Here is a 26,724-nt window from a genome sequence, read left to right on the forward strand (position 1 = left end):
AAGAAAAATCAGATCATGAAGGGAAAATGAGAAAGAAAACAAAATGTAAGCAAACAACAACAAAAAGAGTGAGAATGTTATGTTGTGAGCCACACTCAGTTCCCACAGTTCTCTCCCTGGGTGCAGATGGCTCTCTCCATCACAAGACCACTGGAACTGGTCTGAATCATCTCATTGTTGAAGAGCCACGTCCATCAGAATTGATCAGCCTGAGGTCCAGAAGGCAGCAGATCTGACCAGTCATGTCTGAATTTGCTGACTTCCTTCAGCTAGATGCAGCTCAAATTAGAATGGAGGAGTGAGATGGGCAGGGAGGGGGAGTGCTTCCTGTTCGTATTTGTATATAACTGAATGGAAGATCTAAGCAATGACAGGAGACTGACCAGAATTGAGTGTGGAGGGTGAGGTTGGAATGAGAAGGCAAAGTATCAAAAACAGGGGTGATGGCCTGTGAAAGTACTGAGGGGCCATGGCAGTTGGAGGCAGGGATATGCTGATAGATGTTTAACAACCGGCTCTCCATTTAAAAAATGTATTCAGGACACATTTTACATTTAATCTGACTTATTAACATTTTCTCCATCATTCTCTTAAGTCTAGACAATCAACAAAACTATGCACCAATGACTTACAACATTTTAATAACTGATTTACAATGTTTTTTGTTTCTGAGGTATAATGCTCACACTGAACATTTAACAATCAGCTCTTAGCTGGTCTGAGGTGATTCCAGCACCCCCGCCAGTGGAAGTCCCAGTGAGAAGAAAGCATCGATTGGGGAGCAGGAAGCATTAAGAGATGGACAATGGAATCTGGTGATCAGAGAAAGGAATTTCAGGGTTCTGGAAGCACAAAAGGTGAGGGCTTAAGCTTCAGCAGGAATGATCTCTGGGAGACTACAATCCATATTCCTTTACTCTCAAATAATGTGAAAGACTGACCTGGCTTGAGGGCTTTTTTCTTCCTTAGATAAGAGCAGGAGGGCTTGGAGCCATGGGCTCTCTAACTGTCCTTACTTGAGGGCCTTCCTCAGATTATTCAGCAGTCTGGCTCTCAATCCCTCACCTGTAAAAATGGGAATGTTGGACTGGTGATCATTCACACATCCGATTATTAGCATCCATCGAGGCTTTCCCTAAAACGGCAGCAGCCACAAAAGTCTGTTTATAAAGAAAACCAAACTTCACGTCTTCATAAGGTCTGAACAAAAGCCTAGCCTGTGGATATCCCGGACTGGGCCCGAAGGCCTTTCATGGGTCTCTTTTCCCGGTAAATCGATGCTTTTCTGTGTTGACTCTTGGCCGGCAGCCAGGGCTCCCCTGCTTCCGGAGCAGTTCTTCAGGCAGCCCCGGCGCTCGCTGGATCCCAGTCTAACTGGGGCACAGCTGGCGGAGGCTGCTCCACCAAGTGTCCTGAATCCCGGAGAAAGGAGGCTCGCAGGGAGCCTGGGCTGCCCCACTCACTCTTGGAGAACCTTCTCAGGCAAGTCCTAGCATTGGTCTCTGTCCTGGGGGCTTTGGGCGTGTGCTAATACCCCTGATGAACTTGCTGGGTTTTACTTAGAGATAATTTGCTAAGGTCCAGCATCTACCTGGGAAGGGGGGCTCAGGATACCATGTCTCTTTTACCTGCAAGGGTAGTCTCCTGCTCCTCCCCCTCCCCATTTGGCTCTCAAAATAGCCAGTCACTGGAAAAGCAATCCCTGGTCTTCCCTTCCCAGGCTACTACAGCTGAGTCCCATAGACAGAATGTGTGTGTGTGTGTGTGTGTGTGTGTGGGATGGGATGTTAGGCTACCTGCAGGGCTACTTACCAGAACTTCTGCCTTATCTCCATACTCCCTCTCATTCCAAGTTCAATGATCATCTGGGGGAGGGTCTATTTTGCATTAGTCTCAGAAATACTAACAAGTGACAAACTCTCTCTTTACTTAGCTTGAGCCCCCATTTCTCTTGGAGCAACTTCTATCTCAATCTCAACCTCCCCCAATTTATAGAATAATGGCAACTCACCATTAATGGCTGTGGGCTTTATCAAACAAAACAAATACAAATTAGAAAAAACAGTATTTCCCAACAGCAGGCTGCAATTATGTCATAGTCAGGGTCTATTGTTTCCCTTTTGTCCCCACCCCTTCTCCCAGTTGGAGGACAACCAGAATGGGTCCAAGAGTCCCCCAAATTAGAGAGGACCCAAATTGACCCTGATTTCTTTGTCCCAGCAGAGTATGGACCTAGTCCTAAAGGAAATCTTGGACTAATTTTCTTTTGGTGACTTTTTTTCTCCCAACAGGAAGATGATGAACTGGTTCAGTGTGATCCTTGCAGCGACTTTGATGTTGGACTGGAGAAGCTGGGTGAGATTTCTAATGGGCATTCCCAAGGGGTTGGATGTGTAATGCTTCTCTCTGTGACACTCATTCATCCAACCATTCATTTACTCATTCACTCAGCAAATCTTTTTTCTGTGTGCTGGGAGAGATACAGAGTTCTTGCTCCCTTTGGGAGTTTGTGGGCACAACAAAAAGCCTAATAGATTCATTGCTGAAAATCTTAGCTCTTAAGAGAAGTATAATGGGCAATATAAAGCCAGGAGATCTGAGTTCTAGTCCTAGTGCTAGAACTTATTAGTTATATAAATGCAGACTTGATCTTTCTTTTCCCTTAAATGGAACTATAAGTGTTTCTGTGACAAGTATCTTCTTCCAACTATCTCCAAGTCATGTTACTTGCATCCTTTCTTCCACAAGGTCAGACATACTTCTTCTAGGACACTGGGTTCTCTTATTGCTGAATTTTTACCTTTTCTTGCCTGGCCTAAATGCACCATGCCATTTTCTGGGAATGTCCAAGACATGCTCCTTCTCCTCTGCCCCAGCTTCTTCTTTTATTTAATAGTATTTTATTCTTCTGTTTACATGTAAAGATAGTTTACAACATGCATTTTTGCAAGATCTGGGGTTCCAATTTTTTTTCCTCCTTCCTTCCCTTCCTCCTCCTCAAGAAAGCAAGCACTCTGATTTAGGTTATACACGTATAATCATTTAAAATATATTTCCATATAGGAAAGAGAAATCAGAACAAAAGGGGAAAACCACAAGAAAAAAAAAGCAAACAAAAAAGTGAAAATAGTATTCTTTGATGCTCATTTAATCTCCATAGTCATCTTTCTGGATGCAGATGCTATTTTCCATTCCAAGTCCTGGATTGCTGCATTGCTGAGAAGAGCCAAGTCTATCATAGTTGATCATAACACCATCTTCTTGTTACTGTGTACAACGTTTTCCTGGTTCTTCTCACTTCACTCAGCATTAGTACATGTAAGTCTTTCCAGGCTTTTCTAAACTTAGCATGTTCATCATTTCTTATAGAACGAAAATATTCCATTACATTCTTATACCATAAATTATTCAGCTATTCCCCAATTGATGGGCATCCACTCAATTTTTTGTTCTTTGCCACCACAAAAAGAGCTGCTACAAACATTTTTGCACTGTGGGGGTCCTTTTCCCTTTTTTTTAATCATCTCTTTGGGATACACAGCCAATAGTGACACTGCTGGATCAAAGATCTGATAGCCCTTTGAACATAGTTCCAAATGGCTCTCCAAAACGGCTGGATCAGTTTACAATTTGATCAATAAAGAAGTTTTCTCACATTCCCTCCAACATTTATCATTATCTTTTCCTGTCATCTTAACCAATCTGATATATGGGAGGTAGTACCTCATAGGTGTTTTAATTTACATTTCTCTAATCAATAGTGATATAGAACATTTCTTCATATGACTATAGATAGCTTTGATTTCTTCATCTCAGAATTGTCTGTTTATATCCTTTGATTGTTTAGCAACTGGGAAATGACTTGTATTCTTATAATTTGACTTAGGTCTCTATATTTTTATAAACGAGGCCTTTATCAGAAACACTTCTGCCTCTACTTCTGAATCTATCTTTCTTATCTTTTGTTCTGCTTTTAGAATGTAAACCCCTCAAAGGTAAGGTAAGCCTCTTTTTGCCTGTGTTTTGATCCTCTTTGCTTAGCTCTGTGCCCGGCAAATCTTGGTGCTTGGTGAGTGCCTTTTAATTCATTTCAGAATGGCTCTGATAGTCAGATGGAATAAGGATGCTGTTGTGCTTTGTGACCATTTAACAAAATTCAGCAAAACAGCTGAAAGGAGCTATTTTGCTAAAACCACTGTAGATATGGAGTCACTTCTCATTCATATTTGCAAAGTTCTTCTTTGGCTCAAACTAGCAGAAGTAGATGAAATGTTCATAGTCAGAGATGACTATTGTGAAGGGGCAGGAGAAGAGAGATAGCTTGAGTTGGGTAAGAAGGAAATTGTGAAAGTATTGAAGAGTTTGGTTTGTTAAGAAGGCCAGGGATTGGATAGGAAGAGATGAAATTGGAAGAAACGGAGGAAAACTGGAAAGAAAACATTATTCAGGGAAGTCTAAACTTCTCTTATGGCTTCAGGTGAAGGAAGGTTGAAGAAGAAGTAGGACTAGTGGGTAAGACCCAGAGAGAGGAGAGCAGTTAGGTGATCCAGTACATAGAGCACCTGGCCTGCAGTCAGGAAGACTCATCTTCTTGGTTTCTAATCCAACCTCAGACACTAATTACTTGGGTGACCAGAAGCCATATAACAGTTTCCCATAGTTTCCTCATCTGTAAAATGAGCTGTAGAAGGAAATGGCCAACTACTTTAGAATCTCTACCAAGAAAACCCTAAATGGGGTTAGGAAGAGTCAATCAGGACTGAAAAACAATTGAACAATAACAGGGAATCAAAGGGAAGGAATAGGGAAAGGTGGTTGGCAAGGCAAGGCAAGTTAGCAGAACTATTAGTAAGTTAAACAAATAGATAAGTAAAAGACAACAGTGAGACAAAAAATTAGCTGTTTCCAAAGTGGAAAGGAATTAGAGGGGTTGTTGAAAAGGAAGCTGAGTGTTATTATCAAGTTATTATTGTTGTTCAGCCATGTCCAACTCTCCATTTGGGTTTTTTTTTTGGCAGTGATATTAAGAATGGTTTGTCATTTCCTTCTCCAGTTCATTTGATAGATGAGGAAACTGAGGCAAACAGAGTTGAATGCCTTGCCCAGGGTTATATGGCTAGCATCTGAGGCCAGATTTGAACTCAGTCCTTCCTGACTGCAAGCCAAGAGCTATATCCACTTTGTTACCCAAAAGTCTTCAAAGACAGAAGTCTTAAGGAAATGCTTAGGAAATAAGATTCAAATAACCTGAAGCTGGAACTGTGCTGGTAAATGTTTAATGTTTAGTTCATCAAACAAATTAAAAAAAAAAAAAAAAAAAACTTGTGGGACACCACTTTACAGTTTAATCCGCATCATTAACATTTCCCCCATTACTTTCTTAAGTCAGGACAATCAACAAAAATATAAAGTCAAGCCCCAGTTTGTGGAATTGGCTTACTTCCAAGGTTTAAATGCTTACCTTTGAAAATTTAACAATCCGTTTTCAAACCTGTATGAGCCATCTTCAGCACACCCCTGTCTGACGTATTTCACAAACAAAAGAGCTTGTGTACTGACTTGCATTGATTATATGACATTTCCATCCTAAAAAGATACGTTTTTGATTTTTAATCATTATTTAAATCATAAACAAGAGAATGTTAAGTTCCAAGTATAGACAGCTCTCCCTCTCTCCTTGAGGAGAAGGTGAAGGGACTCAAGGTTATTGAGATAACAAAGTGTTCCTCAAAGGAACAAATATATGAATTCCATGTGACAAAATAGGATTGTAAAGGGCAGAGGGAAAAAGTGACCTGAGGACAGAAGAAAGTCTATAAAAAGAGAAGAAGGAAAAGGATGATTGAGCATTCGGAGATCAAAACAAAACCATAATTACAGATTGCAGACTCTTAAGGGAGAACTCTTTAATGTCCTGAGGAGGAAGCAGCTGCTTGTCTTCCAAAGGATGATAGAGTAGAGCCACAGAAATAACCACATGAGAGAGCAGCCACTAAGGGACAGAGAAAAAAAAGAAGGGTACTGAACTTGGTGTTCCCCTGCCCAGGTGTGCTACCAACAAAAATATATTAAGTACTGTGTGTCAGGCATTGTACTAAGTGATGGAGATGCAAAAAAAGACAAGACCCCTGCCCTCAAGGAGCTTACTTTCTTAGTATGAAGACAGCATGTAAACAACTAAGTACAAATCAGTTATAGTCAAGAAAAACTGGATAACCATAGAAGGAAGGTGCTAGCATCCGGGGAGATGGCAAGAGCCTGCCGGGAGAGGATGGCATTTTACTTGGTACTTGAAGGAAGCAAGGATGAAGGAAGATCCAAGGAAAACACAACTGATGCCTTCAAGTATTAGAAAGGCTGTCCTCTGGAGGAAGGATTAGGCTACATCTGCTTGGCCACAGAGGGAAGGACAAGGATCATGGGGAATATTATAAAAAAGACAAACTGAGGCTTGATGTCAGGAGAATCTTCCCATAATGAGAGCTGTCCCAAAGTGAAATAGCTAGTCCCAGGGTGCCCCTTCATTGGAATTTGCAAGCTAAGGTGATTTGATCTCTTTTTGATAGATTTAAAAGGGAATTCTTCATTTATGGATGGCATTAGGCTTCTAAGATAATTTCAGACTCTGATTCTATGATTTGGTCCCAGATATAAAGCAATCTGAGTGGTAGGGGAGTGCCATTCTCAGAATGGTGTGAAGATGAGATGTTGTGGCAAGTGAGTTAGATATAAGGAGTCAGGAAGCATTAGAAGTTGAGGATAAAATGGAGTTCATGGACATGAAAGGATGAAGGGATGACAGGTGCCTGGGCTCTCCTTGGCAGAGGCAGGTGACTCTCAGACACTGATCAGAGGCCTTCCGTGCTCTAGCAGCTATTGTGCTTCATGAGCCATGGATGTGCCATTGTGGGCAGGATACTCAGCATGCTGGCCCAGCCATATGGGGAAGAGTGGTCAGAGCTTGGACAGAGGGAACATTGGGGGGTGAGAGGTGCCAGGGAAGACACCAGGACTGGTCCTTTAGGTGATGACTCGGTAAAGTCAGCCACATCTTCCATCACAGAGAGCTCTATTTTCCCCTCCAGGCTCTGGAGAGCTGCCTCCAGGAGCAGCAGAGGCTGAAGGACCAGGTGAGACTCCTGGAGGCCCAGGTTAAGCAGCAGCAGGTGAAGATTGAGCAGCTTCTCCAGGAGCAGGAACTTCAGCTGATGGACCAAGGAGACTTGAAGGTCATCCCCCGCCTAAGGGGAAGGAGGCAGTACGCAGGTCAGTCCGAGTGGGGGCCTTCCCTTGGCCTCCCCAATGGCCTTTATTATCTCTGTCCATAGCTAAGGTGTCCTGATTGGAGGGCTCTGGCTCTTCCAGCAGAACTTTCCTTCCCAGCCCATCAACAAAGCAACAATCCATGAAGCACTTTCTCAGTCCTGAATCTGTCTCTTTTACCCCATTATGGGGTGGAATTCTATTCCCTGCTCTCTCTGAGGTAGATGAGAAAAATTCATTAAATTAAAGATGAATATATATATATATATATGTAATTAACGATAAATTCATAGTCTGTGGTCCTATTTACAGAGGTAGTCAGATCAATCCATCATTTTACCCAGTTTAGAAGATTTGAATTCTAATCCCACCTTGGACACTTTCCAGCTGTATAACTTGGGATCCAGGAATTTGTATTTCTTTTTTAATCTTAATTACTTCTTTAGGTTTGGTTTCCTTTGTAATCCTGAATATTCTGTTTATGCATTTAAAACCATGATTCTGAGGAGTCTGTAGAATTCACGGGCTTGATCACCAGAGAGTGTTGCTCTCTGGTTGCTGAAGGAGATTGCTCCTCTAGGGGTTCCCTAGATCCAATAATTCCAATTTCAGTCTCTAATCCATTCCTTGGAGCAGATACTCCTTCTCTGAGATCTTAGATTTCTAAAATGTTTTCTGTATTTATGACAGTGAGGGAATAATTGTTTGTTGAAGGGAATCTTGGGGCCACTCTTGGGAGTCTCCTGACAGATGTTTTGCCGACAGACTGTTCGGAGGTGTTCAATGATGGCCACAAGTTCAGTGGTTTCTACAAAATCAAGCCCCTGCAAAGTCCGGAGGAGTTCTCAGTTTATTGCGACATGACGGATGGGGGCGGCTGGACAGTGATACAGAGGCGCTGGGACGGTTCGGAGAACTTTGACAGGTACCCCGACCCGCGATGCAGGCTAGCTTTAGAGCTGGAGGTGGAGCTCAACGCTCTGGTCACCTCGTGGCTAGTAATGCAGGTGAAGCTCCATCTTTCCCGTTAAGACAAAATACTGAGCACTAATACCTTTTCCCCAAAATGAGCAAGAAAGCAAAGAAAAGTGGGCCTTGGTGAGTTAGAAAGAATGGGAAAAGCCTGCGTTAGAGGCAAAGACAATGGGGTTCTCATCCTGCTCCTTCATTGATGTGTTCAGTGGTCTTAGCCCAATCTTGCCTTTCTCCGGCTTCAGCTTATCTGTGTAAGGGAAATGTCAGTGCTTCTAGATGTATGAAAGTGCTTTGGGATCACAGGCATGAGCTGGGAGGAGGAACAAGGTGGGGAAGGGCTAGATGGGGAGGCAGGTGACAGCTACATGTGGTTTTCTCTTGGATTTTCAGGAACTGGGATGACTATGAAAAAGGTTTTGGAAATTTTGACCAAAAAAATGGCGAATACTGGCTTGGCAATAGAAATCTCCACTTCCTGTCCACCCAACGTAAGATGGATGTAGGGAAATCTTGTTTTGTTCAACAGGAAGATTCCTGTAACCTGAAACTTTTAAGGTGTTTGGAGGATGCCTGGTGATGCTTTCTTTTCAGATAAGGGCAGAGATTGATGAAGGGAAAGGGAGACAGAGACACAGAGAAAGAAAGAGAGACAGAGACAGAGACACAAAAAGAGACAGAGAAAGAGATGGAGAGAGGCAGAGACAGAGAAAGAAAGAGAAGGAGAGAGAGAGACAAGAGAGAGATGGAGAAAGATGAGAGAGAAATGGAGAGAGACAGAGACAGAGACACAAAGACACAGAGAGACAGACAGACAGACAGATGGAGATAGAGATGGAGAAAGATGAGTGAGAAATGGAGAAAGAGAGATAGAGAGACAGAGAGGAGAGAGAAAGAGAAAACCAGAGACAGGGAGACAAAGACAGAGAGAGACAGACAGAGAGAGAGAGAGAGAGAAAGAGACAGAGAGAGACAGAGAGAGAGAGACAGAGAGAGAGACAGAGAGAGAGAAGCAAAGAGGGGAGGTGGGAGAAGAGAGAGTTAGACTCAAAAGCAGAGGGGAAATACAGAGAGATAAAGGAGAAAGAGAGAAAGAATAAACAAAGAACAAAAGAAAGAAACAGGAGGCAAAAAGGGGAGAAAGAATGAAAAGGATGGAGGCAGAGGGAGTGAGGGAGACAGGAGCCCTTCAGTCTGAGCCTTTTCTTGTCCCCTGTGAATCCTCCATTTGTAGGCAGCAGAAACCCCTGTTTTCTTGGGTTCTCCACGGGGGGAGGGACTCAGGGATAGCTGATGCTGGGGGCAGAACCCCTCTAATGTAGGCATTTGGTGCCCACATGTGGCTGGCTGGGAGTCTTCCTTAGACTTCTCCTGGCCACTAGTCTGGGGCCTGGGGGTCCTTGCTTGTATGACCTGATCAGCCACAGTCAGACACGATTGAGTCCAACAAGTCCTCTTGAAGAATAAAGGGCAACTACCAAGCCAAGGATTGCTCAGGCCCTGTAAGGACTAATTAGACCTTCCTACAGAGTTGGTCATGCTTGGCCGCAGATTTAGCCCGTGTCCAATCGCTCCCCAGCCCAGGGCTAGGCCTTGTTACAAGGGGCTGACCACTGGCCAGCCCTGAAACTAATATTGCGACAGGGCGACGCCTTCCCATTCTCTGAGCCAGCAGACCAGAGTCCCAGCACAAGTGGTTGCTCAAGGCTTTGCTCTTCTCCTGCCCTCCCCCAGATTTCTTTCCCTCTGGACTGGAAGCTGCTGGAACCCTGCCCCTCCCTGGAGGGGCTTCCCTCTCAGGCTGGCTGCTTCCACTTACTGGCTTCCCCACAAAGTCCCTGGAAACCTGCCCAGCAGGGCCTCAGCATCTCTCTGCTGGGGCCCAACCCTTTTGTTCTTTTGGACATTCAAACATTTCTGAAGGAGGGGGACTGGCTTCTAAACGTCTGACTTCAGAAAGAAAACCATGAATGTCTAGTTTAAAAGATCCTAAACAAGTGGAAAAGAAAGGGGGAGGAAAGAAAGAGAAAGAGAGATGGAGAGAGAAATGGAGAGAAGGAAAGAGGGAAGGGAAGAGAGAAACAGGGACAGAGAGACACAGAAAGAAAGGAAGAAAAAGGGAGGGGGGAGACAGGGAGAGAAAGAGAGAGAGAAAAAGGGAGAAGGAAAAGAGAGAGAGAGAGAGAGAGAGAGAGAGAGAGAGAGAGAGAGAGAGAGAGATGGAGAAAGATAGACAAAGAGAGAGAGAAAAAGGGAGGGAGGGAGAGACAGACAGAGGTGGGGAGACATTAGTGTTGGTGCATTAATGCACTGACTGGCTACGGCTTTTTTCCTGTAAAATCAATATTCCATAGAAATTTGTACCAAAATGAACTCTTATGTGAAAACTGCCTGATCCCTGAGATCACGGACCATATGAAGAGCAGTCTTGGGGCCAGGGCTGCAGCAGGCATCTCTTCTTCTACCCTCTGCCTTTCAGGGAGTTTCTTTGCTTAACAACTCTTCTAAAGTTTCTAGTTTTACGAAGCACTTAACATCTGTTGTCTCATTTGAGTCTCACAACCACCTGGTAGGGCAGTAAACTACAAGCTCTGTCTCCATTTTACAGATTAGAAAACTGAGTCTCTGAGAAAAGTGACAGCATCATACAACTATTGAGCTTCTGGGGCAGGATTTAAAACCAGGTCACCTGGATGCCCACCTAGCCCCCATCCACTACAGCACCCACTCCATTATAAAGTACCCAATAAGTGCTTGGAGATCTCAGGACACCAGCTCTTAAAGCCCATTGCTCTTCCAGAATGTGGAATCCACCTTTCCCTGTTCAGAAGGTTTCCCTGACCTCCAGCCTCAGTTGGTCTTTTGTGCAGCTCCCCGGCTGGTCCTGGCTCAGCTGGTGGGGGATGGGTGGCTGTCTGGTCCTTCAGGGTCCCCTGGTTTCCAGGCAAGGAAAACTCAGTTCCCACAACTGACCTTCCTGTAGACACCGGCAGCCAACTAGGAACGTGCTTCCTTTACCTCTTGTGAACCACCCCCTCCCTGCCCTGGTCATCCTGGTGCTTCATAATTTTACATCTCTGTTCAAATTCTGTGCTCTTCCTTCTGGGAAGACCTGAGTTCAAATCCAGCTGTGTGATTCTGGACAAATCACTTAAACTCTCTGAGCCTCGGTTTTCTCACCTGAAAAGTGGGGAGATTAATAGCATTCCTGCTAGGTTTGGGATGGTTCAGATGAGATGATACAGGCAAGTGCTTTGCAAACCTTAGGGCCTTTCTTCCAATGCTAACTTGGGCGAGTTTCCTTCCATGAAATTTCATATCTTTCCCTGTTTCCTTATGTTCTTCATTTTTTTTGGGGGGGGGGCAAAGCAATTGGGACTAATTGACTAATCCAGGGTCACATGGATAGTGTCTGAGTCTGGATTTGAACTCAGGCCCTCCTTCCTTGGGAGCCCACATTCTCTATATCTGTAAGCAGAAGAACATGACCCATTTGGCCTCCCCTGTGCCTTATTGGCCTCCTCCTGGATCTCACACCGATGGAGCAGTGGCTGGGAAACTCCCTTAGCTGAGTGGCGGCCGCTGGCTCTCCAGAAAGCAGGGTTTGCTTGGGAGCAGCCACGGTCAGCCTGCCGTGGCCCATCCGGTCTCGGGCTCTGGGCAGAACCAGAGCTGGCCGAAGATGGGCGTCTGCTTCTTGTTTGTGCAGGAGACTACACCCTGAAGATCGACCTGGCCGACTTTGAAGGGGAGCACCGCTTTGCGCAGTATGAAAGTTTCCGAGTTGGCAGCGAAAAGGTAAGAAGGGGGCTGTGAAACGGCTCAGGCGCCAGGGGCTGATGGAGCCCCCTCCACGCTCTTCCCCAGTGGCCCCCTCTCTGGGCCAGGCGGAGGCTGAGGATGCTGACTCTTCTCCCTCAGAGTTCCTACGAGCTGAGCTTCAGGGAGTACTCGGGCACAGCCGGGGACTCACTCGCAGGGAGCTTCCATCCGGAGGTACAATGGTGGGCCAGTCACCTGCGGATGAAATTCAGCACTCGAGACCGCGATAATGACAACTACTCAGGGAACTGCGCTAAGGAGGACAGGGCCGGCTGGTGGTACAACAGGTATGGAACTCCTTCAGAGTCGAGTCCGCCAAAGAGCATTTATTAGGCACCTTCTGTGTACGGGCATTGGGTGATGTGCTAGGGATGCTTAGGAAGCATCCTGGTTCCCGGCCTCCTCACCATCTAGCACCATTCAAACAGCTGGGTATCAATAAGCTAGAAACAAGGGCAATGTGAGATAGTCCCAGAAGGGCTGGAGTGAATGGGGGACTGGGAAGGATTCTGGGAGCAAGCGGGGACTTCCAGGAGAATGGGAGGCTCCCTCTGCCTCTTACCAAGCACTTTCTGGGAGCTGCTGTCCCCAAACAGGGACAGGGTTGGGGTATTAGGGAGGGTGTTAGAGTCCGGGCTGGGGAGCTGGACTTCATTAGGATAACCCAATGAGCCAGGGTTTCAAACCAAGCCCTCCTCCCTGCCCATTAAGTCCCAAGACAAGCAGTCAGAAAAGCCACACTGGCCTTCACTAACTCCCAGGCCTAAGTGGACCTCCCTCCTTTTCCTCATCTGAAACTGGGAAAAGTACAAAGGTGTAATTTGAGCCTCCTGATAGTGAAGCAGCCAGAACCCAGGAAGGAGCCATCTGGAGAGCAGGGAGAAAGGAAAGCAGGCTCTAATTAGGTCAACCTTGCGACAATTTGGTTATTTAGGCTGAAACCTGGTAGTCTTTCAGGCCTTCTCCAGCCAATCTGCCACATAAATGCCCAAATATTAATAAACAGTGTACAATAAAATTTATATAACATTATAGCTAGCATTTGCATAGCACCTACTATGTGCCAGACACTGAACTAAACACTTTACAGAGATCTCACTGGATTCTCATCACAACTCTGGGGGGCAGATGCTGTAATTAATCCCATTTTACAGATGAAGAAATTGAAGCAAAGGGAGGTTAAGTGATCTGCCCTACACCCCGGTGTCTGAGGCTACAGGAGTGTTTTTCTGCTTCAGGCTCTACCTGCCTTTAGATGGTGCAGGAGATTTTTGGCCGACAGTATAAAATATAAGAATGAAGGGATGGATCCAATCCAAAGGGAAGGGACTGAGAGCCCCAGAAAGAGCCAAGTTCAAATCCTCCTCTTTCACAGAGTAAATGTGAGTTCAGGGGAGTCACCCTCCAGGGCTCTAAGTCACAGAACAATTGGGTGTTTGTATGTTTGACCATGGTGGGATCTCAGAGTCAGGACACTTCCCCGCCCCTCTCAGAGGAGCGGGGACCCCGTTTTTCTGTCCCCAGCTTCTGTGTCACCCACAGATGAGGTTGAGGAAGTTTGTCCCTAAGACCCCATTCTTCTATCTGCCCCTCAGGTGTCACTCAGCAAACCTCAACGGGCTGTACTACAGAGGGGCTTACACGGGTGAGACGGACAACGGCATCGTCTGGTACACCTGGCACGGCTGGTGGTACTCTCTGAAATCCGTGGTTATGAAGATCCGGCCCAGAGACTTTGTGCCAAATGTTATTTAAAAATGCGCTGTGAGCGCTCTCCTTCCCCGCCATTCTGTATTAAAATGATGGGGCTTTTCAAATGGCTGTCTGGTCATTGTCTCACCGTTTATCGCTCAGCACACTTGCAGAAAAGAAAATGTAACAAGAAATTACCTTAAAATGGGGGTGACCTAATGGGTAAAAGTGGTGAGTCCTGTGGGGGCTTGCCCCAGGGAGATTATAGTCGAGTCAGGGAGACAACACCATGCCTCTGGGAGGGCAGCGAGGGCCAGGACCAGCAGCCACCCCTTTGCTGATCACTGCCGGGGGGGGGGGGGGGGGAGGCTTAAGCCCAGGGCAGGATGTGCATCACCTGGAGAGTGAAAGATGGGCAGCCAGGAGGATGAGGCGAGTGGAGATGAGGCCCTGGAAGGTTTTGGTTCTTTAATCTCAAATTTCTTTGGCACTTGGTGTCTCTCTCTGGGTGTCTCTGTCTTTGCCTCTCCGTCTCTTCCCCTCACTGCTGACCTTGCTGACCCTCCTTGTCTCCTCTCTTTCTTAGGTTTTTGGGACATTTCCCCATTGTTGTTCTTTTAACTGACTTCCTTTATAGGTGCCTTCCTCACATCTCTGCCTCTTGAGCAGGGGAGCACATGCTGCCACTTTCCATTCTAGGCCCTCTCCTCTCATTACATTCTCTCTTCCTGATCTCCTTTCCTGTGATTTCGGCCATCACCACTGTGCAGATGACTCCAGATCTGTACATCCAGCCCTTACCTCTCTCCTGAGTCCCAGTTTGATATCTCTAGCTTCCTATTGGGTGTCTAGATGTCTCAAAAGTATCTCCAATTTCAACATGTCAAAACCAGAACAATTTCCCCCAGAGCAACTCCCCCTGGGTCTGACTTCTAGTTTAGCACGCTTTCCCTTTGGAATGCTACAACTTATATCCAGATCTAGAAAGGAAGAATTTATCCAAGCTAATCCCACCTATGGAACAGAACCAACTTAATTTCATGCAAAAACCAAGCAGCTATGAAGTGCTTACTGTATACCAGACTCTATATTAGGCACCAGGCATACAAAAATAAATAATTCCTGTCATTAAGAAACTTATGGGACTTTCACACTGGGAAGCTCCTGCTGAAAGATGAGAAAATATAAGGGTGGAGACCCAGGTAAGTGTGGCGTGGCACATTCCCCATAAAATTCCCATGCAGTATTTATTTGCTTGGACCTGATTTAATAAATTAAGTAATGATTGTTTCCTTCCATGTTGCTCACAAGGCCCATCTTCTAGACCTGGAGTTCTTAACCATGGGTCTGTGAACTTGTTTTTAAAACAAATTGATAACTCCATTCTAATATAACAGGCTTACTTTGTAATCCTGTGTATTTTAATTGAACACGTATTTAATTGAATATGATTCTGACAAGGGGCCTCTGGGGTTCTTCACCAGCTTGTGCCCAAGGCATCCAGAAGACCCCATTTTAGAGTCTGCCTAAGGGCCAACATAGATTCCAATAATACCACTTTCCAAAAGTGTTTGAATACTATCATTTTCTAATTGAATCTCTAGCCCTGCAATTCTTTTTCTTTTTTTCTTTTTTGCTGAGGCAATTAGGGTTAAGTGATTTACCCATGGTCACACAGCCAAGAAGTGTTAAGTGTCTGAGGTTAGATTTGAACTCGGGTCCTCCTGACTTCAGGGCTGGTGCTCTATCCACTGCCCACCTAGCGCCCCCCTATCCCTCCTATTCTGTAGGAGTATTTCCTTGGGATTCAACACCAATGTGATATTCTCCAGGGCTTCACACTATTCAGCAAGAATTTGTCAAACCCCTAACACATATCCAGAACTGCCAGGTGCGGGGGGAGAGATGAAGTGTTTGTTAAGTTCTCACTGGGGCTGGGGCTGTGATACCCAGACAGGAACCAAGCCATCCTCCCTCAGGGAGCACTCATTCTAAGCTACACCTGGCAATGGGCAGACACGGGAGTGTGTGTGTGTGAGCCTGCTTCTCTCCATCCTCACCAGCAAGGAGACACGGTCAGGGCACTGATGCCCAGGAAAGGAGGAGGACTAGGAAAGGAGCAGCGATGGCAGGAAAGCTCCCTGAGGAAGAGGATTTGTTGGAGGACTGCCCTGGTGCCCAAGGAAAAAGGGGGAAGGTAGCTAGGTGGCACAGTGGATAGAGCCCCAGCCCTGAAGTCAGGAGGAGCTGCGTTCAAATTTGACCTCAGACACTTAACACTTCCTAGCTGTGTGATCCTGGGCAAGTCACTTAACCCCAATTGCCTCGGCAAAAAAGAAAAAGAAAGAAAGAAAGAAAGAAAGAAAGAAAGAAAGAAAGAAAGAAAGAAAGAAAGAAAGAAAGAAAGAAAGAAAGAAAGAAAGAAAAAGGGGGGAGGAGGGCAGCTGCCAGGAGGGAGGAGGAGCCCTGAAGAAGTCCTTGGCACTGGTGGCCCTGAGTGACTTGTGCAGAGACATTGATGAGCTGCCCATCCGTCATTTTCTGAAAGCACAATGAATTTTCTTTTTTTATTATTTTTTATTACAGCTCTTTATTTTCCAAAACATATGCATGGGTAATTTTTCAACATTGATCCTTGCAAAGCTTTGTGTTCCAAATGTTCCCCGCCCCTCCCTCCCCCTTCCTCCTCTGGATGGCACGTAACCCAATACAAGCATGATGCTATTCAAGGACTTGCCTCGCTGGCCCTGGATTTGGGGCACGTCCCCCGCTAGGTGGAGCTCTTGGCCTGCTGCAATGTGCCCAGAAGGGCCTATGGTGACGTGGCACCGGAGAAGCCCTACCAGGAGGCCGGGATGCAGAACCCACTTCCTCCCTGGACCTGCCTCCCCTCCTTCCCCAAATGTGGAGTCCTCCCAGCATCCGCCCGGGGGCGTCCCCGAGCCACCCAGCCTTCCTGGGGTCCCCCTGAGCCACCCAGCCTTCCCCGGGGGCATCCCAGGTGAGGGATTCTGGGAAGATGAGACGCAGTTCAGGGAGTCCAGGGAGCAAAGCGGCCTTCCATCCCCCTGCACAAGTCAGCAAGACCTCCCTGAAACTCTCTCTGTGCCTCGGTTTCTCTGCCTGTTAAATGAAGGGATGGAAGTCAGGGGCCCTCTCAGATCCCTTCCAGAGCTACATCTATGGTTCTACCCAACATCATAAAAATAAAACGCACTTGTGTATTCCTCTTCCATGCTCTTCCGCCTCCTCCCAACACCCTTTTTACCAATGAAGAAACAGGATGAGAGAAATCAAATGATTTGTTAGGTTCGACAAGAAGTAAATGAGAGACAGTGTCTGATCCCAGGTTTCCTGACAGCTCTCTGAAATTTACCTTCTCGCTCTTCCCACTTTGGAGCGACCCCTGCTCTGAAGTCCCCCTCTCTTCACTGGGGATTCCCTCTCCTGGACCACACCCCGGCTATGATCACTTCCCTTCTGCCTTTACTTACTTGCTGGCTGCACCTCTCCCTACCTCAGGTGTGTACCTGCTCATCTCTCCTCCCCTTTTGGAGTGTAAGCTTGTGGAGGACAGGACTGACTTGTTGGCTTGTATTTGTATCTAGAGTGCACCAGAGCCAGCCCAGTACTGGGCACACAGGATCTGGTCAATGCTTTATCTCTGTTTGTCTATCAGTTGGCTGTGTCTCTCTATCAATCATCTGATCCTCGCTGCGGGCTGGCGCTGGGCTCTCTGGGAATGCCGGTCTCCCCTGCAAACTCGGGGGCAGCCCCCGAGCGCCAGGGAGAGATGCCGGAGGAGGAGGCGGCTTGGGAAATGCTGTCTGCTAAACTCGGTTGTGAGGGGGTGGGCAAGTGGCCAGTGCCCTCGGGCAGCTACCCACTCCTTGCCCACTCGCTGGGTGGGATGTGATACCCCCCAGGGGGGAGGGGCAAGATCTACCTGCCTTACCTAGGGAGCCCAAGATCGCCACCCACCAGCAGCCTCACCTTGCAAGGAAGGCAGGCTGGTGACGTCCACCTGCTGGGAAAACTGTGGGCCACCGAAGCATCCACCCGATGCTCCCTTGGGCTGGGGAAAGGCGCCACGCTGGAGGCAGCATGGCGGAGCCAGCGGGCCAGACTGGGAACCCACAGCCCCAGCTCTGCAGCCTGCCTTTGGGGGAGTCACGGGAAAACCACACAGCGTTTGAGCTGAGGAAATCTTAGTGATCCCTTGGGTCCCTTCTGGCAGTTCTAGGATGAATCCGGGCTCTCCGCCTTGGGCACCTTAGAGAAGCACCTACTGTGTGCCAGGCTCTGGGTCAGTCCTGGAATGGCACCTCCCTGACAGCCCACCAGCTTCCCGATCCACCTCCTTGCAACTCACCTTGGAAACTCCCGGCCGGGGGCTGAGGGGTCCAGATCGGTGATGAGTGAGGGCAAACTTGTCTGCCTGCCATGTTCTAACAGGCTCACACTGGCACCTGCTTCCGCCCCCACCTCCTGGCCATCTACCTGGCCAACAGGTCGCTTCATCCTAGGCCAGAAACACATCCTAGTTATTCCCAAAGGGCTTTCACCCTTCTGACCCAGCAGTATTTCTATTGAGCCTATATCCCAAAGGGATCTTAAAGGAGGGAAAGGGACCCACCTGTGAAAAAATGTTTGTGGCAGCCCTTTTCCTAGTGGCAAAAACTGGAAACTGAGTGGGTGCCCGTCAGCTGGAGAATGGCTGAATAAGTTACGGTATATGAATGTTATGGAATATTATTATTCTATAAGAAATGATCAGGAAGACAATTTCAGGGAGTCCTGGAGAGACCTATATGAACTGATGCTGAGTAAAGTGAGCAGGACCAGGAGATCATCATCCATGGCAACAACAAGACTATACAATGATCAGTCTTGTCAACAATGAGAAGATCAGACCAGTTCCAATGATCTTGTGATGAAGAGCAATCTACTCCCAGAGAGAGAACGATGGGAACTGAGCATGGTTCATAATATAGCATTTTCACTCTTTTTGTTGTTATTTGCTTGCATTTTGTTTTCTTTCTCTTTTTTTTTTCCTTTTTGATGTGATTTTTCTTGTGCAGCAAGAATTGTGGAAATATATATAGAAGACTTGCACATGTTTAACATATATTGGGTTATTTGCCATCTAGGGGAGAGGGTGGGGGGAAGGGAGGGAAAAAATTAAAACACAAGGTTTCGTAAGGGTGAGCGCTGGAAATTATCCTTGTATATATTTTGGAAATAAAAAACTTTAATTAAAAAAATAAGAAAGTAAAATAAGAAACAAATCCATGCATCACTGCTTTTGGTAAGGAGCTAAATTCTCTCCCTGTGTGTTGTCTCCCCTCTTGAGAGTGATATCCCCTTGAGGGCAGAGGCTGGCTCACATTGGCATTGAGTCCCTAGCACGATACCTGGGGTCCGGACTCCAGCAAACCCTTCAGAAAAGGTTCTTTTCTCCCAAGGAAGTGTTCTTCCTTTGACAACTCAGAAAGTGCACAGCCCCAAGGGACCTCTTCCCTTCTTGGTAAAATGAGGGGCCATCAGCTCTGAACCTGCAAGTCCAGGATGGCAGCTTCCTGAACCTGGGAAAAATCCTTAATAGCAGCTTAGAGACCCTCAGATCCTCCCCTCCACTCATTTACAGAAAGGAACACTGAGTCTTGGGACTGAGGGGACTTGGTCCAGTTCACACAGGTAACGAATGTCGAGGGCAGGTTGGAAGCCAGGTCCTCTGACCATGGAGAGCCGGCCTTCACTGCCTCTGGAATGCCCCATGGGCCTGGCCCAAAGGGAAAGCTCCCCCTCCCCTGCCCCTGCCTGGCTGCAGCAGGATGGCTTGCAGGGAAGTCCAGCCAGCCTCTAGCTGCATTCCCGGAGCGCTGGGCAGGGGAGGGAGCAGGTGGGGGGGGGCAGGAACTTTTCTGGAGCTCTCCAAGCCGGCTGCCATGTGCCAGAACCCTGGGCCCTTGTTCTCCTCCAGATCCAGTGGTACCAGAGCAGGGCCCTCCCATAGGCAGCTCACTACACAGCTCTCTTGGGGGCCAAGGTAAAAGTTCTCAGCGCCTTTTTCTATTCAAGAAACTGGTACTTGGAGTAGGAGGAGCCCTATCTTTAAGAAAGGACCCGGCTTGCCCAGTTTGTGATAATATGCCTCCCATTTATAGGGAACTTATGAAGCACTTCTCCTAGACCACCCTGGGAGGTAGGATGTCTGCAAAGGTGGGCCCCATCCTGCAGAAGGAAAAACTGAGGCTCAGAGAAAGGAAGTGACTCACTGCACTTGAACCCCAAGACACTGATGACTGGGGGCTCCTCAAAAGCAGGAACTGGCTTTTGCCTTTCTTTGTATCCCCCTGGTTTAGCACAGTCCCTGGTATACAGCAGGTGTTTAATGAATGCTTATTGGTTCACTGAAGTGTCTCCTGGGCCTCCAAGCTTCAAAAATATTTTCACGATTTCTAATTGGTGGCAGTGGGCTTGTTAGGGCCTCAAATGCCAGACACACATCTGTCATGGGTCTGGGTCTTGCAGCCATTCCTAGGTTCCTTGAGGACAGGGTACAAGGGCATGACAGCAGCCTGTGCAACCCCCAGGCCCAGGGAGGAATGGAGTCTAACTGGTTCCTCTTCTTATTTAGTCATTTAAAGAGGAAAGGAAAAGGGAGAAGGGAACCTGCATTTAGTAAGCACCTACTATGTGCCAGACACCATGCTACATTCTGCAAGTTCAAGGGCAAAGAATGAAACAATTACTATTGACCAGACACTAAGTATTTATTAAGTGCCTTCTATGTATCAGGTATTATTCTAAATTCTGGGAGTTCAAGGGCAAAGAATGAAACAATTACTATTGACCAGACACTAAGCATTTATTAAGTGCTTACTGTATACTATACATTGTATTAAGTTCTGAGAGTACAAGGGAGCAAGGAAGGGAAGGCACAATTATTTATTAAGCACTTACTATGTGCCAGACATTGTATTGAGTTTCACAACAACCCTGTGAATGGGGGCTGTTATAATCCTCATTTTAGAGTTGAAGAAATAGAGGCAGAAGATGTAAACTGATTTGCCCAGAATCACATAGCTATGAAATGCCCCTAATCTCTGGGGCCAGCACTCTCTCCTGCACAGCATGAAACAATGAGCTTGTACTAGGTTGCCTTCTATGCAACTGCTCCTCCAAACTCACCCAGTCACCTTCAGGTACAGGCCATTATTCCTTCTCCTCTGAAGGCCACAGCAGCCTCCTATTGATCTTCCTGCCTCAAAGGCCTCCCCTTTTTCAAGCCAGTCATTTTCCTAAACAAAGAACTCACTTTTCCCTCTCAATAGATTCTCCAGATTCCCTAGGGTTGCCTCAGAATTTCATACAAAGCCCTTTGCTTTACTCCCCTTTCTTCAGTCTCAGGTCAAGAGAAACTGGCTGTTCCTCCCCTTGATGCTCCATCTATAATTGTTTCTTTGGAAGGCTGGAAACCTTCTTTACTTTCCTTAAAATTCAGCTCAGACACTCCCTTTGACATAAATCCTTTCCTAATGTCCCCATTGCCCTACCCCCGGCTGCTAACATCCTCCATCTTTCCTGACAGCCTTGGATGGAGTTTGTGTTCATTCTCTATATTCTGACACAGAGGCAGTGTGGTCCAGTGGACAGAGAGCCTGCCACAGAGCTGGGAAGCTGTGGGTTTTGGTCCCGCAGGCAATCATTGGATCTCTCACTTCTCCAGGCAGCAAACCAAAAATACAAACTGGTAAAAGGGCTTTCCCTACATGAGTTAAGCAGATCTAGGGGCTCTCTCTCTATGGGTCTAGCTCCGTGTTGTCCCCTGAGAGAATGTGAGTAGTCCCTGTATGCTTTTGTTGCTGCATCCCCAAAGTAGACACCTAAAGATGCTTATTAATCAAATCATTGATCAGCATTGAGTGCTTATCTGCCTCTCAGATCCTTGCTGTTCCCGAGATCCAGGAATGACACGTGTGAGGAGCCAGTCAAACTAACCTTTGGCTGGGAAAAGGGGGATGCTGTGGCTCCTTCCTTGAGGTTCTGTGTCCTTTTCCTCAATGGCTCCCGGCTCTCCAAAGAAGGCTTTCCATAGTACCATTGCCCTATACCTGGAGCGATAGGTAGCCCCAAATGGCTGAGCAGGAGAAATTTATGGTGAGTTTCTAGGATCGGGTTTCCTTGGGAAAGGTTAGCATATGGCTTCTGGCCTCCAGAAAGTGATGATTAAACCATGGCATGGAGCTGACTCAGCTGCTGCCTTGGGGTCCAGTTCCACTCCCTCCTAAACCCTTGCCCCTTTTTTTTTCATCCTGGACACAACCACAGTCAGATCAGAGAACTAACCTTGAATCTGGAGCTGGGATGCTCTTACCCCAATCTTCCCAATTCTACCATTTTATGGACTGGAAAACTGAGGGCCTGAGGGGTCAGGCAGCTTAGGTCTATTCAGACCTCATCTGGAGGAGGACTGAGCTGTTCTGTTCTGGGTGCCATGTTTAAGTTGTGGAGAATAATAGACAGCCAGCCGGGTGAAGGACCTTGAGTCCATGTCATCTAAGGAGCAGTTAAAGGAACGGGATGTTTAGTCTACAGAAAGTGGGGAGTGGGCTAGGTTGGCCTTCAGGAGTGGGATGGTCCTTATTCTGCAAGAGACAAAACCAGAAGCCAAGTGCCCAGAGACCACTTCAGGTTTGGGGTCCTAATAATCAGAGCTGTCCCAAAGGGAATGGAGAGAGGGGGTCCCCTTCATGGGAGGTCTTCCAGTACAGGGTGAAATACTGAAGTGGGCATTCCTTTTCAGAATGAGTTACATTGGATGGCTACCGAGGTCCCTTCAGCTCTGAGGTTCTATGGGTTTGGGACAGCCCTGAATACCAGATCTGCTTTGGACCTATAGTGATTGTGTGATCCTGGGGAGTCCTTCTCCCTGACCACTTACAGGGCCCCAAACTCAAAGGTGTAGGACAGGTACCAAACTTCCTTGTTAGTGGCTGTGCTCATCAGGGAGCCCCCTAACCCGATCTTACACATCTCCTTTGATTACAATGTTTATTTAGATTTTTTTAATTAAGAGAAAAGAGGAGATTCTTTGTCTCAATTGCTACCTAACCTAAATCACTGAATGAATGGGACCTCAGTCTGAGACCTGTTGAAGACTTTTTTTAAAATAATAACTTCTTATTTTCAAAATATATGCTAAGATAGTTTTCAACATTCACCCTTGAAAAACCTTGTGTTCCAAAATTTTATCCCTCCCTTCTCTCATCTCCTCCCCTAGACAGCAAGCAGTTCAATTTATGTTAAACATGTGCAATTCTTCTATACATATTTCTATAATTATCATGCTGCACAAGAAAATCAGATCAAAAAGGAGAAAAAATGAGAAAGAAAAAAAAGCAAGCAAACAACACAAAAGGTGGAAATACTATGCTTTGATCCACATTCAGGCCCCATAGTCCGAGCAGATGGCTCTCTCCATCCCAAGTTCATTGGAATTGGTCACCTCATTGTTGAAAAGAACTATGGAAGACTTTAACTTAAAAAGGCTGAGGTCTCCCAGGGCAACCAGGGCCATTTCCAGTCATCCTGATCTATATCTGACCACAGGACTCAGATGCCTCTGGAGGGGAAGGTGAGGCAGGTGACCTTGCACAGCCCTCCCTCCTTTGCATATCCCTGATGTCATGGACCTCTACAAGAACCAAGGACAAACAACAAGCTCCTTGAAGGTCAGAACTACCTCCTTTCTGCATTTTTCCCCCCAGTGCTTTGTACAATGCCTGGCATTGAGCAGTTGCTTAATAAATGAATCCTTGTGGATGACTGCTTGCCATCACATACAGTTTTACAATTTTTATGTTAAATACAATATATGTAAACATTTATATAATTTTCGTGCTGCACAAGAAAAATCAGATTAAAAAGGAAAGAAAATGAGTAAGAAAACAAAATGCAAGCAAACAACAACACAAAAGAGTGAAAATACTATGTTGTGGTCCACATTCAGCTCTCAGAGTGGTCTCTCTGGATGCAGATGGCTCTCTCCATCACAAATCTATTGGAATTGGCCTAAATAATCTCATTGCTGGAAAGAGTCACGTTCATTGTATAATATGGTTGTTACTGCACACAATGATCTCCTGGTTCTGCTCATTTCACTCAGCATCAGTTCGTGTAAGTCTCTCCAGGCCTCTCTAAAATCATCCTGCTGGTCATTTCTTACAGAACAATAATATTCCATAACATTCATATACCACAATTTACCCAACCATTTGACAATTGATGGGCATCCATTCAATTTCCCGTTTCTGGACACTACAAAAAGGGCCGCCACAAACATTTGTGCACATGAGGGTCCCTTTCCCTCCTTTTAAGATCTCTTTAGGATACAGACCCAGCAGAGACACACTGTGTGCACAGTTTGAAAACTCTTTGAGCATAGTTCCAAATTGCACAGATAGTTTAAGGACCTAAAGGGCAGTGCTGGGAGGCAGAGGAATCACTTTTCAGGTGGCAGCTGGTCCTGGGTCTGCATGCCCTTCACGCCTTGAGAATCCAATGCCAAGGAAGGTCATGTGGCCTCCTGGCAGCCTCTCTGGGTAAGCAGAGCCCAGAGGGCAGCTTTGCTGCAGATGGGCAGAATGTTGACTAAGGGAAAAAGGATCAGGAGCTGGGACAGAGCTGCCAGCCAGCTGAAGGGTAGAAAAGGAAAACTCATCTTGGAAAGATTTCGTCAGTGCCCTCAAGCCCCAAAGGGGAGCCCCAGAGAGGAGAAAGAGGGCGCAGAGGAGGGGTGCAATGTCTTCATTTGAACTACATTTGTTTGGGTTGGGGTCCTATCCCCATCGGTCCCTGGGGGCTGGAAGATTTCATCCATTATGCAGCTCCAGTGATATCTGATGTGACCCTACTCCCTTGATGGGCCACTAGCATGTGAGAATTGAGTACCAAACTGTCTATCTGGGGGAGGGTCCCCCTCCTTTGTTTCCAGTCTTTCCAGACACGAGCTCCCGTGGCTGTAGTCTCCATGGGCAAATGACAATGGCAAAGGAAGCCTTAGCAATTGTCTGCCGGTAACTATGGCAGAACCTCCATTTGGGTCCTGGGACTGTGGATGAAATGAGGGGGTGGGGCAGGGGAGCTCCCAGAACTGTCTGCAGGCTCTCCCAGGGCTCCCGAGTGAGTCATTTACATGGAAAATGTGCATTTTACAATGTGGAAAACCACTCAACCTGACGGATGCCTGCCCAACCCTCAGGGACGCCATGTGGGAGCCAGAACATTGTGGTTTCTTCTTCCCCCAGTTCTGGACTTGTAAAGTTGGGGTAATGGCAAACAGGCGCTCTCTCCATGGAAAACATGTATACTGATGAGGAGCTGTTCAACCCTGCACTGGCCCCCAGCCCAAGAATTCCCTGCCATGGCAGCTCTGGTTGAAAATGCCTCAGAAGGTTGGGGGCAACCTTCCTGGCGCCGTGCAAACATGGCAGTGTGCTGGGGTAGGGATGGGGTATGGGGACTCACATACTTTCTCAGTCAGACCCCCGAGGGTCTTCCTCATCTCCAAATGGGAATGGTTCAGCACGGACCACAGGTTTCATACCACATATAAGAAAGAATATCTCTTTCATACCACATATAAGAAAGAATATCTCCCTTTCCCAGAAGGTACCAATCTCTCTCAAAATCCAGAAGAGGGGATGAACTATTGGATAAGGAAGTCACATGCCCAAAGACTGGAATCTTAGCAGGGATTTAGTTGGACTGGGAGATCTTTTTGGAATGTGGTCTGAATGTGGGGATGGGCCAGAAAGAATCTCTCTGATCCCCCCTTTTCCCAGAAAGTGTAAAGCCAGAGAAACTGAGCAAGATACAGATTTGAAAATAATTTAATAATTTCTTTAATGGAGAGATTTACTGGGACCAAATGGATCCAGAGCGAATGTCAAATACAAGATTTTTTATAGGGTAACAAGAACAATGACATAATGGGGGAGGTACCAGGATGGGGATGACCTAATGGGGGGAGGCAGCTAGGATGGCATAATGGGAGGTACTGGAGAGGCTCCTGATATTCTACTGATGTCTAAAATGGATAAAGACCTTTATCCCCTCAAACATTAAGAGGAAATGGTCCTGAGGCAGAGTAACTAAATAGGACAATTAGGGAGACTGGGTCAGGACATTAAAAGAGAACTGTGGCACAAGGAAGGTACTCATCTCTCAAAATCCAGAGGATGGATAAGGAAGTCACATGCCCAAAGATTGGAATCTAAGGGATTTAGTTGGGTTAGGACAAACTTGACTGGAGATCCTTAACTTGACTGGAGATCTTTTTGGAATGTGGCCTGAATGGAGGGATGGGCAAAAGGGCCTCCACCCTGTTCTAGAAACCAGGAAGCTAAACTCAGAATCACAAGTTCATTGGGCTCACAGACCTGGGCAAGGAGAAGATCTGGATATAAAAAAAAAAAAAATTTGTCAGCCCAAGAATGACTAGTTTAAAAAAAATAAAAAGCACAGTTTTCCCTATAACACCTACTGCTAAAGGCAAGTAATCTCAGATCCCTTCCCTCAGTGGTCTGGGAAATGAGTTCCCCTAAGATACATGATAGGAAAGATCTTTTCAGACAGACTTGACACAGTGGCTTGCAGAGTACTGCTGCTGCTAGATGCAGCCCTTCTTCCACATGCATCCTTTTTTGGCTAGCTTCAGGAATTACTGGTCCATGTGGTCAAGGTCATCTCCAGGCAGCCCCCATCCCCAGCTTCCCAAGAAGAATCCCATGAGATGAACTCCTATTCTTTTTCTGTTCCCCAGAAGTCCCCTTACAACTCAGTCAACCTGTGTCATGAGCTCATACCTCATAGGAATTAGATCAGTGGTTCTCAAAGTATCGTCTAGAGAATCCTGGGGATCTCTGAAACCCTTTTAGAGAGTCTACAAATTCAAAAATAGTTTTTATT

The 26,724-nt window shown here is 46.5% G+C and overlaps 1 protein-coding gene across 1 annotated transcript; it reads left to right on the forward strand.

The window, feature by feature from the left end:
- The first annotated feature begins 1,339 nt into the window (after positions 1–1,339).
- FGL1 (fibrinogen like 1) lies at positions 1,340–13,874 on the forward strand. The gene is made up of 8 exons (XM_012551932.3): positions 1,340–1,482; positions 2,292–2,355; positions 7,086–7,266; positions 8,029–8,188; positions 8,629–8,726; positions 11,945–12,033; positions 12,157–12,344; positions 13,653–13,874. Exons 2-8 carry the CDS (start codon positions 2,296–2,298, stop codon positions 13,810–13,812), a joined length of 936 nt encoding a protein of 311 aa, XP_012407386.1. The 5' UTR covers positions 1,340–1,482; positions 2,292–2,295; the 3' UTR covers positions 13,813–13,874.
- The last annotated feature ends 12,850 nt before the right edge of the window (positions 13,875–26,724 follow it).

This window comes from Sarcophilus harrisii, chromosome 6, assembly GCF_902635505.1.
Source record: "Sarcophilus harrisii chromosome 6, mSarHar1.11, whole genome shotgun sequence".
Classification (NCBI taxonomy): Eukaryota; Metazoa; Chordata; class Mammalia; order Dasyuromorphia; family Dasyuridae; genus Sarcophilus; species Sarcophilus harrisii.

Coding starts and splice junctions, on each gene's coding strand:
- FGL1 (XM_012551932.3), top strand. CDS start 2,296: ATGATGAACTGGTTCAGTGTGATCCTTGCAGCGACTTTGATGTTGGAC. Junction 12,034..12,156: donor TCCGAGTTGGCAGCGAAAAG/GTAAGAAGGGGG, acceptor CTTCTCCCTCAG/AGTTCCTACGAGCTGAGCTT. Junction 12,345..13,652: donor GCCGGCTGGTGGTACAACAG/GTATGGAACTCC, acceptor TCTGCCCCTCAG/GTGTCACTCAGCAAACCTCA.